General features: G+C 44.4%; 1 protein-coding gene across 1 annotated transcript in view; it reads left to right on the top strand.

The window, feature by feature from the left end:
• apobb.1 (apolipoprotein Bb, tandem duplicate 1) overlaps positions 1 to 7,693 on the top strand; it is a 29,478-nt gene extending 21,785 nt beyond the window's left edge. The window contains exons 26-29 of the mRNA XM_062034763.1: positions 24 to 6,029; positions 6,117 to 6,228; positions 6,315 to 6,501; positions 6,582 to 7,693. Of these exons, the coding sequence (XP_061890747.1) occupies positions 24 to 6,029; positions 6,117 to 6,228; positions 6,315 to 6,501; positions 6,582 to 7,547 (7,271 nt within the window). The 3' untranslated portion in view covers positions 7,548 to 7,693. The remainder of the gene's footprint in view (positions 1 to 23; positions 6,030 to 6,116; positions 6,229 to 6,314; positions 6,502 to 6,581) is intronic.
• The last annotated feature ends 5,109 nt before the right edge of the window (positions 7,694 to 12,802 follow it).

Below are 12,802 nucleotides of genomic sequence, written 5' to 3' on the forward strand. Positions count from 1 at the left end.
CTTTTATTTTGCTTTTCATTAAGGCTCTGGCATGGTGGCCACCACTGATTCACTCAAGGCCCAGATAAAAGGCTCTCTGTCTCACAAATTCATTGACGCCAGTTTCAATTTTGCTGAGGATGCAACCGTCACTGACCAAGTTAATGTGAAATCAAGCAGCAAGATTGTAGCCAAAAGCCCGTTTGGCCTGGATGTTGACATCGACCACAACTCTCTGACTGAAATCAACACCGAAAAACTCTTAATCAACAGCACATTTGCAGGAAAATTCAAGGCTGGGCCCTTCCATGGCCAGACCATTTCAGATCAGTCCTTCAACATGTTTCCATTCAGACGTACAGCAAAAATGGACTCTTCAGTGAAGTTTGACTCAACTATTGCTCAGGTCGAAAACACCATTCAGGCAAACTTTGCCGATGGTCACTTTTCAGTTGCTTCTGACACCAAAGCCTTTGATGAGGCCCTGACGCACAATGCTGTGATTTCCTTCGCGGACAGCGAGTTGTCACTGGTGTGCCGCTCCACTGCCCTTGCATTCGGTATGTTCGTCGCCAACAAAGCTGAAGCTTCTGCTGGAGCCGGAAAATTTGCTCTGCGAATTGAAACAAACGGAGACCACTCTGAAAACAATGTTTACTCCTTGATGACTTCCTCGCTTGACATCAATGGCCTGACTGTAGACAGTGACGCCACCATTAAGCTTCTGCAGAATGAGGCCAACCACAAATTCTCTCTAAAATTGGACAAGGATGGTTTAGCAACAACAGGAACAAACATCCTCCAGAGCCCATTGTATCTAGAAAACACCTTCACAGCTGGGCTAGACCCTGCAAAGGCATCTCTGATCATCACCAATAAGGCGTCATTGTTTGACCTTATATTTTCTAATAGCAATGATCTGCTCATGACTCTCTCCGGGTTGCAATTCAACTCAAAGGCTAAAACCCAGGGCAGTCTTTCTAACTCCTATGACCACGATATTGTCATTGACCTGTCCATGTATAAAGCATCTGCAGTTATCAACAACAATCTGAAGCTTCTTGCTGCTAACTTCAATAATAAGGCTCAGATGAAGGCAGACCTTTCTGACATAAACTTGACTGGAAGCCTGAAAGCCAACTACGACGAGGAAGAGATCACGCACGTGTATCAGGTTAACTTTGCTAGTATGATGGCCAACGCCAAGTGCAGCACAACTGGCAAACTTTTTGGAACTCGCATGAGCCATAATTCTGAGCTTGAAATTATCGGTCTTGCTGCCAGGTACACCAACGATGCTCGCTTTAACTCACAGCCTCTGCGCTTCGACCATTCCCTGCGTTCCAGCATTGTTCCTTTTGACTTCAACCTTGATGCCATCTTCAACGCTGATGGAGATATGGACTTTTATGGAAAGCACAGTGCGCAGATGTATGGCAAGTTCCTCCTTAGAGCCCAGCCCTTGGCTTTTGCTAGCTCACATGAATGCCGTGCGTCAGCGACCCAGCAGCTGAATAACGGCTTTTCCTTAGGGACCACATTTGACAGTAAGATGGACACTGCTCTTTCTCCTGTTGAACAGAAGACCAGCTTTAGTTTAAAATCCAAAATGAACGAGCATGCTTTTAATCATGACATGAGTGTTTACAACAACGCTGAGAGAACCGGCATAGACATTTCTTCTGCCGTTTTAACAAATATTATCAACATGGAGTCCGCAGAAAAACAGGAATTTGCTGTCTCAAGCTTCCTCAAGTATGACAAGAACACAAACTGTCACATTATTCATTTCCCTCTGATGGAATATGTGCCTCTCCTCTTTGAAGGCATCAAGGGTGCTGTAGTTAATATTGCAGAAATTGTGCAGGATTTCCTTGCCAATGAGGACATAAAGGCACTTCCTCGGCGTGTAGGTGAGTTTGTCACTCAACTTAACATTGAGGGCAAAGTCATTCAGTTGAAGGAGTACTTCAATGATTTTATCCAAATGGATCTCATCTCCTTGAAGGACGTGGAGGCTGCTTTTATGAATCTGAGGGTGAATTTTGGCAAGCTAGTCAGTGATGCCTCCCTTTACGTTCAACACTATGCTGCCATGATGAAGAAATTTCTTGTCGATGGCAACCTGGCTGAAACCATCCTTTCAAACATCCAGGAACTAATGAACGCCATTAATGAGAAGTACAACATCAAGCAAATGGTTGTGTACATTGTGGATACCATGAAGAGTATTATCCAGCAGATAGACCTCGAACAACTGAAAGGCACCAGTTTGGCATTCCTGCAAAATATTGACAGCGAATTTGAAATCACGACTATTTTGCAGTATTGCCTGGATGAGATGAAAAGCTTCATTGAGAACTTTGACATTGTTAATTTTGTTGCTCAGCTGAAACAGAATGTGGCATCCTTCGACATTAACTTTTTCATTGAGGAACTGGTCAGTATAATTCCAACAGAGATATTCAATGATATCGCAGAGTTTATCAAGGCACTGGTCCAGGACCTTAACATCTTTGGCAAGATAAACACAGTATCTGCAAAGCTCAAGGAGATCATTGTAATGTTGGAAGCTGACAAAAAGGTACAGGCCATCTTGGAAAAACTGGTGGAGGTCATCAAGCAGTTTAGAATCAAGGAAACCTTCAGCACTGTTGCTAATATGGTGAGAGATGCAGACGTTGCAACCAAATTCCAGCAAGTCTTCCAGGCAGCTATCGACTACCTGAAATCCACAGAGGCTAAGGATATAGTGAGACACCTGCAGGCCTATATTGAATCCATGGAGCAGAAGCTGAGGTCCTTTAATTATAACGAGTTTGTGGATTATGTCAATGACATCATGGCTGCCCGTACTGTTTACATTAATGAGCTCATACAAGCTATTGAAATTCCCCAGAAACTTGAAGCAGCAAAACATTTCTTTAATGTTGTATTTACCTCTGTTAAAGACATTATGGATCGTCTGAGAGAAATCAAAGTTGCCACAATCATTACATCTGTAAAGGAACTGATGGACCAGCTTATGTTTGGTGGTATCAAGAAATTCATTGAAGCTATAAAGGAAGAAGTTACAGATATCCACATAAAAGAAGAGATTACCTCCTGCCTGAGGTTTGTGGGAGAGTTCTACAATGAAGTCTTGGAAGCTGTCACTGATATATATACTGTTGTGATTGAGACTATGAGGACAGTGATGCCTGAGCAAAATATCATCAGTGAGATTCAGCAAATCGTTGACTCACTCCTTGGTGAACTGAAGAAATATCAGCTGAAGAGTCCATCTTTCACTGTTCCTCTCACAGATCTTGTGGTACCGTCCATGACCTTCAACATGGATAAACTTGAGGAAGTTGAGCTCCCCACACAGCTGGATATTCCTGAATTCACAATCCTGGGTGTCCATACTGTTAAAGCCACCACCATTTCCTTTGATGACATCAAGCAGAAAATCAACCAAGTTATTGATTTTATCTTGAACTTCAATATCCAAATGCTTGATATTGATACATTTTTTGGAGACCTCAAATTGAACTACCTTCCTTCCATGCCTGAAATTAACTTCCCGGAAATTACTATTCCTGAAATTTCCTTCCCTACAATCCCACAATTCCCTGTAGAAAAGCTTGTTGAGTCTCTTAAGGTTCCTGAGATCAAATTGCCAACAATCCCAAGCGATATTCTCGTCCCTTGCTTCGGTAAACTCCATGGGGAGGTCAAGTTTACCACTCCCATCTACACTGTCAAGACATCCGCTGAGTTCCAAAACTCCACCACAAGAGCACTGAATCCCCAGTTCACTGGCATAATTACTTCCCAGGGCACATCTCCCAGCTTTGAAATTCTCAATTACAAAGTTGACTCAAGTGCTCAAGTTGCACTGCCCAAAATGAGCCGAATAGTTCTCGCAGAGGTTATCAAGATCAACCATGTGGCTCTTACTGTTAATCATCAGGCCTCTCTATCTCTCTATGGTCTTTCTGCCCAGGCCCAAGCAAAGACTGCAGTGAAAGTTAACACTACAATTTACACTGCTGATGTTGTGAACATAGCCTTTATTGCCATGGAACAGGGAATGTCTGCTTCTCTTGATACAACCTATAAACACCTTGTGGACCTACCACTCGTTGGGGTCAGAAGTGATGCCATCATGACCCAGAAAGCAATCATGCGCAAAAACGCCTACACCCTCACTCTAACTGTTGACAATGATGGAAAGTCTGTTGCTGAGGAGGGCAACCACAAGAGCACCTTGTATCTCTCGCTCAGTCCAAGCATTTCCACGCTAACTTTCTCTGGTGACACAGCATCTAAACATTTGACAATGAAACAGCAAGTAACTGCAGAAGTTAGCCCTCTGCTCTATAAGTTTAATGTCCAAAATGATATGAAGACCCCAAGTATTAAGACCAGTCATATTTCATCCTCTGGAAGTATCGATCTTGATAAGATAAGGGTTGATCTGAAAGCAAACCATGACACTGAATTAATTGGATCATTCAGTGGGGTTATTTCTAATGGCATAAACATCGCTGCCGTTCCATTCAGATTCTTTGCAGACGTCCAAAACAAAGTAAATTGTCGGAATCAAATCTACGGAACACCAACAGCTAAGATTGATTTGCAAAACGATTACTCCACCACTCTGACACCCAATAATCAGAAATTGAACACAATTTTCCTCGCTCGCCTGAATCAGGACGCAATGACCTACAACTTTACCGTTGACAACAACCAAAATGAGGCTGGGATTTTCATCGCAATGGGAGGTAATGCAAATCTTGACTTCCTCAATAAGCCTTTCAGCATTCCTGCTACAAAAATTCCCTTTGCCGACTTACGTACACCAGAAATCAGTGACGTCAACTTGTATGAACTGACTGGATTGAAGTACCTCCTGAGTACGACTAAACAAGATGTTGACGTAGATGCCAAGATTGTTTATCAGAAAAAGCAGACTGCTCCCATTGCTGTTATAATGGGTCACATCCAGATTCCTCCTCCGGGTGACCTGATCACAGAGCTGTCCTTTAAGTCTTCTGTAATTAATGTAAACGTTAATACTGGACTGTATGCGTCTGATAACCTTGTGTTCCGTATTGGAGCTACCACTGCCTCTGTGTTTGAGAGCTTGAAAGCCAAGCTTGATGGCACCACCAGCCTGACCACCAGAAGAGGAATCAAACTGTCCAATTCTTTATCGTTGGAAAATCGTCACATTGAAGGAACCCACGCCAGCACCATCGGCATGAATACTAAGACTCTAGAAACTGCTGCTACAGTGGCGTCTAATGCACGGATTTCCCTGCCCATTCTGAGCTTGGAGTTGAATCAGCAACTGGTTGCGGACACCAAAGCCAAAGCCAAGATTCAAACCAGCTTTAACATGAAGGGTGATTTCAACATCCCTGTGATAAAGACTGTTGGAAAAGCAAACAGCGACTACAGTCTGAAGCTGGAAGCTACCAAGGAAGAGGTTTCCATTGAAGCATTTACAAAGGCAAACATGAATGGCACAGTGCTTGATGACTATGTAGTAGTAGGAGTCCTGGATAGTGACGCTAGTCTGTTCCTGAATAATGGCCTACGTTCCACCTCTAAGATCATTGCTGATGTCAAGCTTAACCGTGGCACCACCAAAGTCATCAACTTTGATTTAATTGACAGTCTTGATTTGCAAGCCTCTCTCAGTCGTGTTTACGCTGTGCTCAAGATGACAAGCAACAACGAGCTCAACCTGTTTACTTTTAACACCAATGGGAAGCATATTGGCCAGGCTACCATTGACTTTGTACCGATATCCTCGCTGACTGCCGATATCGCGTTGGATCTGTCTCAGCCAAGCAGCCTGGGTGATTTCACCATTGTGGACAAAATTGTGGCCGACGTAAAAATCCCCAGACAGAAAATCTCTAATAAGGGGAAGTTTGTGAGCCCGCTGTACACCTCAAACCTGGATGTACAACTGGAGGGAAGCGCTGACATGGTCAAAGGCACACTGAAGTCCTCTGCAACCTCCACTTTTGTCATCTTGGACTATGACCTTGATGGTGGGTTAAGATTCTTTATTCTAATATCATAATTATGTATATATTTGTTGTGATGGCTCCCATCTCACAAAACATTTTCCCCAATAGCTTCTTCCACTCTATCCTTTGAGAATTCTGCTCTGAACATGATCAACAAGCTTCTTCTGACACATTCTGACCTCAACATGGATGTCAACCACGTAATTGACCAAGCCATGAGGTAAGTTCATTTCTTTGTTTGTATATTTTCATTGATGAAAAATCACAGGACAACAGTGTTACAATATCCCGTCTGCCCTGTTTCAGTGTCTATCGCCAAACCCTCAACATGGACATCACCAGTGAAACTTTCACAGATGTCAACCTCCGTTATGCTGCTCGCAGAGATGGTCTCAGTGCCTCAGTATCCGCACCATCCATTGGCTTTCTGGGCTTGCAGTTCAATGGCAGGGCTCCTTCTCAAATGAATGCAAGAGTCTATGGCCGTTATCCTGTGAGTGGTAACCTGCTAGTAAAATTGTTAACTTAAATAAAAGTATTCTTTTAATGACTTTTCCTCACTATTTTCAACAGACTGCTCCTGATGTTGATATAGACATCTTGGTCATTAAGTCATCTTCCAAGGGTGCCAACAGGATCCAGATTGTGTACAACATGGAGACACCCAAAATTGTGCTCTCTGAAGTCAAGAGGAGACTCCCCTCTGTCGTCTTTGCCGTCACAGAGTTCGCTAACAAGTATCAGATCTTAGGGAACATGGAGCAGTTGAAGAATGTTGTTGTGAACCGTCTTAGGGATGTCTATGATACTGCCATCAACTACGATCTCGGGATGAGCGAGGTGTCAGTCCTTTTCAAAAATAGCATTGTTCAGTACCAGAAAACCATCCAGGCTGCCTTGGATGCCATCATCAGATTCCTGAGGGAGACCAAGTTCAAATTGCCAGGATCTGACAATATGACAACGCTTCCTGAGGTCCTAAAGAAGATGACCAGCACCATTGCTACCATGCTAGACCAAACCCTCCAGTTTGTTTATGAGAACATGGTATACTTCTATGACATCTTTGTTTTGAACATCGGTAGCGTGAAAGTCAGCATGCCAGTTGGTGATGCAGTTACAGTAGGACAGATCTTAGAAAAGACAAAAACAACTGCCAAGGGTATTTTTGATGGACTAGTGGACTTTGTCCAAAACATGGAGACTCTTGACACAGTGCTGGTGAAGATTGGCGAGACCCTGAAAGCTCTTGTTGACAAGTGTCAGGAGTTCGTTGACTCAATCGGGTCAGACTACTTAGACGAAATATTAATTCATATCAACGAAAGCTACCGCACTCTTCTGAAACTAATGGAGTTAGTTGTTGAAAATGTAGCTTCACTCTACAACGACACTATGGACACACTCATGTATGTAGTGGACCAAATCAACATTGCTGTTTTTGAGTACTTGGAAAAATCTTCACAGGACCCTCAAAGCATTGTAAAAGTCACCCCTGGAATGCTGGAGATTGACCTTCCCTTTACATTCCGACTGTGAGGAAAGAACTGAACCACCTGTCAAGAAGCAGTATGGACACTTATCCATTTGTAGGACATACATAGTCTGAGATTTGGAAATTAGATCGTTCAGTCTGTATTTCACAATGTCGGACAGAATAACACATGTCAATAAAGTATATTGAAATGAACCAAACATGTTTTTGTTTCTTCAATTCCAAAAACAAAAGACAAAGGCAACTGAAACCAAACTCCATTTGATGGGTTGTGTTTGAACAAATCCAGTAGGACATAGCCAGAGCTAAACATACAAAAAAGGGCTGTCAAATGATTAAAATATTTAATCACCATTAATCACATTTTGTCCATAGTTAACTCATAATTTTCACCATTAATCACATATAGACAGAGGTTTTTGTCTTTAATAAGTAGACCTTAGACCAGGCCTTGGCAATTATTTTGACAAGAGGGGCCAAATTTAGAGAAAGAAAAGTGTCTGGGGGCCGGTATATCTATTTTTAGGAACACTAATACAAAACCTCACAATAATGTCTGGTTGAATGCTAAAAACTTTATGACAGACCACCTTAAATGGAATGGAATTTTAAAAAATTTTTTACTGAATGAGACACCCATAATGTACATGAAAATAAAGAATGTGGGATTTACAATATTAACTATGAACGATAAAACACTGAATATTGACAACATATGAACGTCACACCCCCTCTCCATCGACATATTTTACACTCAAGCGAAATGCAACAAAAATGCAACAAACACGGCGAAATATGAACGCGAAGGGTAAAAAAAACCCCACCTACAATCTGATATATGTGATATATCACTAAGCTTTAGAACTTTGTTGTAAAAATCTCCTTCAGAGTCTGTCCCTGACACCCACATTTGAGGCTCTGGAAACACTCTGTGGAAACGCTCCCCACCCACACTGCTTGGTGCCTCGTCTGAGCTTCTGTGACTTAGATTACCATAGTAACTAATTAGATTACCATAGTAACTAGTATGTCATGCAAAAGCGCAGATTCCAACCATGGAAATACTTTGTATAGTTCAAGACTTACGGTCATTAGAAAACATCACTGCACATCATAATGGCAGGTACAGTTTCCATTTTAAAGATCTAAAAGAAAATGTGGGGGAATGTCCGGGAGGCCAGATTGAAAAGCTTAATGGGCCGCCCAGGTCTGACAGATCGTTTTCAAGTTTTCAATCCCATTAACATAAGACTGTCACACCGCGGTGAGGGATGTCTTGTCTTGTTTTTTTCTGTCTTGTGAATTGCATGTTTTAATTTGAAAAGTAACTCTCCTCTTGTTTCCAGGTCACTTGCCTTTCCTTTTGTGTCGTCAGTCTGACGTCGTCCCTGATCCCTGATTGTTTCCACCTGTTCCCCATTACCCTCATGTGTCTTATAAGCCCACGCCTCCCTTTGTTCTGTGCCAGAATGTCTCATTGTCTCGTGCCTCTCGAGCATCATGTCCAAGCCTAGTCTCGTCTCGCTTTTGATTATCCTGATCCTGAATTCCCTTGTTGGTGTTTTGAGTTTCCTTTTTTCCTCCTAAGCAGAGGGATTTTTGGTTATAATGTTTTGCAGCCGAAGTGGTAAGTTTCTGCTTTTTCCTCAATTTTTTGAGTGACATTAATTATTTTTCTACATAAGAAACAATGAATAAGTTTTATAGCCGTTGTTTCTCCCTCCTTTTGGAGCGTCTTTTGTTATTGATAAGTTTCAAGATTACATCCTGCGCTAAGTATAGTTCGCTATTGATATTTTTTGTTTCCTCCTTTCGGAGTGATTTTCGGTTGTTCCTTTTTTGTGGAACCTTTTTCGCCGAGTAGTCAGATTATAGCCTAAGTTGTATTGTCCTGACTCAGGAGGTGAAAAGTAGCTGTCAAAATAAAAGCCTGCCGGATTGTTCCCTACTCTGCATCTGAGTCCAATTTTTGACCAAGCCTGACAAAGACTGGACTATTTGTTTGCTTTATGCGAGGGTTGTCCACCATGCGTCCCACAGCTAATTTTTATTGGTTCATTATAAAGACAAAATAAAAACATCCCGGATTTGAACATTACACAAAAAACTACGAAAAACTGCAATTGGTCCGTATCATCCCAAAAATCCAAAAGGCCGACAACCTTTGCATCTTACTCTCTATCACAGGTGTCAATCTCAAGGCCCGGGGGCCAGATGTGGCCCGTCACTTCATTTTATTTGGCCCCCGTAAGCCTGGAAATAACCCGTAAAGTACTGTAACTTTTCTTACTAAATGTATTCTTTTTTCGCAGGAAAAAAAAAGTTGTCCATGTAATCGCAAATTTTGTTAACTTAAATTGTCTAATTATGCAAAAATATATTAAACATTCGAACCATTTTTTAAATATAAATAAATACTAATAATGATTTCAAAGCAAGTCCATCCATCCATCCATCTTCCGCTTATCCGAGGTCGGGTCGCGGGGGCAGCAGCTTAAGCAGGGAAGCCCAGACTTCCCTCTCCCCAGCCACTTCGTCCAGCTCCTCCCGGGGGATCCCGAGGCGTTCCCAGGCCAGCCGGGAGACATAGTCTTCCCAACGTGTCCTGGGTCTTCCCCGTGGCCTCCTACCGGTCGGACGTGCCCTAAACACCTCCCTAGGGAGGCGTTCGGGTGGCATCCTGACCAGATGCCCGAACCGCCTCATCTGGCTCCTCTCGATGTGGAGGAGCAGCGGCTTTACTTTGAGCTCCCCCCGGATGGCAGAGCTTCTCACCCTATCTCTAAGGGAGAGCCACGCCACCCGGCGGAGGAAACTCATTTCGGCCGCTTGTACCCGTGATCTTGTCCTTTCGGTCATAACCCAAAGCTCATGACCATAGGTGAGGATGGGAACGTAGATCGACCGGTAAATTGAGAGCTTTGCCTTCCGGCTCAGCTCCTTCTTCACCACAACGGATCGATACAGCGTCCGCATTACTGAAGACGCCGCACCGATCCGCCTGTCGATCTCACGATCCACTCTTCCCTCACTCGTGAACAAGACTCCGAGGTACTTGAACTCCTCCACTTGGGGAAGGGTCTCCTCCGCAACCCGGAGATGGCACTCCACCCTTTTCCGGGCGAGAACCATGGATTCGGACTTGGAGGTGCTGATTCTCATCCCAGTCGCTTCACACTCAGCTGCGAACCGATCCAGCGAGAGCTGAAGATCCTGGCCAGATGAAGCCATCAGGACCACATCATCTGCGAAAAGCAGAGACCTAATCCTGCAGCCACCAAACCAGATCCCCTCAACGCCTTGACTGCGCCTAGAAATTCTGTCCATAAAAGTTATGAACAGAATCGGTGACAAAGGGCAGCCTTGGCGGAGTCCAACTCTCACTGGAAACGTGTCCGACTTACTGCCGGCAATGCGGACCAAACTCTGGCACTGATCATACAGGGAGCGGACCGCCACAATCAGACAGTCCGATACCCCATACTCTCTGAGCACTCCCCACAGGACTTCCCGAGGGACACGGTCGAATGCCTTCTCCAAGTCCACAAAACACATGTAGACTGGTTGGGCAAACTCCCATGCACCCTCAAGGACCCTGCCGAGAGTATAGAGCTGGTCCACAGTTCCACGACCAGGACGAAAACCACACTGTTCCTCCTGAATCCGAGGTTCGACTATCCGGCGTAGCCTCCTCTCCAGTACACCTGAATAGACCTTACCGGGAAAGCTGAGGAGTGTGATCCCACGATAGTTAGAACACACCCTCCGGTTCCCCTTCTTAAAGAGAGGAACCACCACCCCGGTCTACCAATCCAGAGGTACCGCCCCCGATGTCCACGCGATGCTGCAGAGTCTTGTCAACCAAGACAGCCCCACAGCATCCAGAGCCTTAAGGAACTCTGGGCGGATCTCATCCACCACCGAGGATCTCATCCACCACCGAGGAGCTTTTTAACTACCTCAGCAACCTCAGCCCCAGAAATAGGAGAGCCCACCACAGATTCCCCAGGCACTACTTCGTCATAGGAAGACGTGTTGGTGGGATTGAGGAGGTCTTCGAAGTATTCCCTCCACCGATCCACAACATCCGCAGTCGAGGTCAGCAGAACACCATCCTCACCGTACACGGTGTTGATAGTGCACTGCTTTCCCTTCCTGAGGCGGCGGATGGTGGTCCAGAATCGCTTCGAAGCCGTCCGGAAGTAGTTTTCCATGGCTTCCCCGAACTCCTCCCATGTCCGAGTTTTTGCCTCCGCGACCGCCGAAGCCGCACACCGCTTGGCCTGTCGGTACCTGTCCGCTGCCTCAGGAGTCCTATGAGCCAAAAGAACCCGATAGGACTCCTTCTTCAGCTTGACGGCATCCCTCACCGCCGGTGTCCACCAACGGGTTCTAGGATTACCGCCACGACAGGCACCAACTACCTTGCGGCCACAGCTCCAATCAGCCGCCACGACAATAGAGGTGCGGAACATGGTCCATTCGCACTCAATGTCCAGCACCTCCCTCGTGACATGTTCAAAGTTCTTCCGGAGGTGGGAATTGAAACTCTCTCTGACAGGAGACTCTGCCAGACGTTCCCAGCAAACCCTCACAATGCGTTTGGGCCTGCCAGGTCTGTCCGGCATCCTCCCCCACCATCGCAGCCAACTCACCACCAGGTGGTGATCGGTAGAAAGCTCCGCCCCTCTCTTCACCCGAGTGTCTAAAACATGAGGCCGCAAATCCGACGACACGACTACAAAGTCGATCATGGAACTGCGGCCTAGGGTGTCCTGGTGCCAAGTGCACATATGGACACCCTTATGTTTGAACATGGTGTTTGTTATGGACAATCTGTGACGGCCACAAAAGTCCAATAACAAAACACCGCTCGGGTTCAGATCCGGGCAGCCATTCTTCCCAATCACGCCTCTCCAGCAAGTTATACATCAAATTGTGCAATGTAAAAGTAGCAATAGATTCAATGGTAAAATTGTGAAATTTACTGTGGTTTTTACACCATTTTTCTCTAAATGAAAAAAACTTTTTTTTTTTACTGTAATAAACTGTGGTGCCGTTTTGGCATTTACAGTAATACACCGAAAAATCCACAGTTTTGCGGTAAACTGGCAGCTCAGGTTTTCAGTTTTTTTTTATTTACAGTAAAAAAACACTTGTAAATTTTACAATAAAATTCTAGCAACTGCGCTGCCTTTTTTTTTTTTTACCATAAAAACAGCAGTAGTGTTTTTCTATTTAAAGTAATACACACTACATTTTGAGGTGAAATTATTGCACCTTACCATATTTTTTTTGT

Source organism: Entelurus aequoreus, linkage group LG23, assembly GCF_033978785.1.
Source record: "Entelurus aequoreus isolate RoL-2023_Sb linkage group LG23, RoL_Eaeq_v1.1, whole genome shotgun sequence".
Taxonomy (NCBI): domain Eukaryota; kingdom Metazoa; phylum Chordata; class Actinopteri; order Syngnathiformes; family Syngnathidae; genus Entelurus; species Entelurus aequoreus.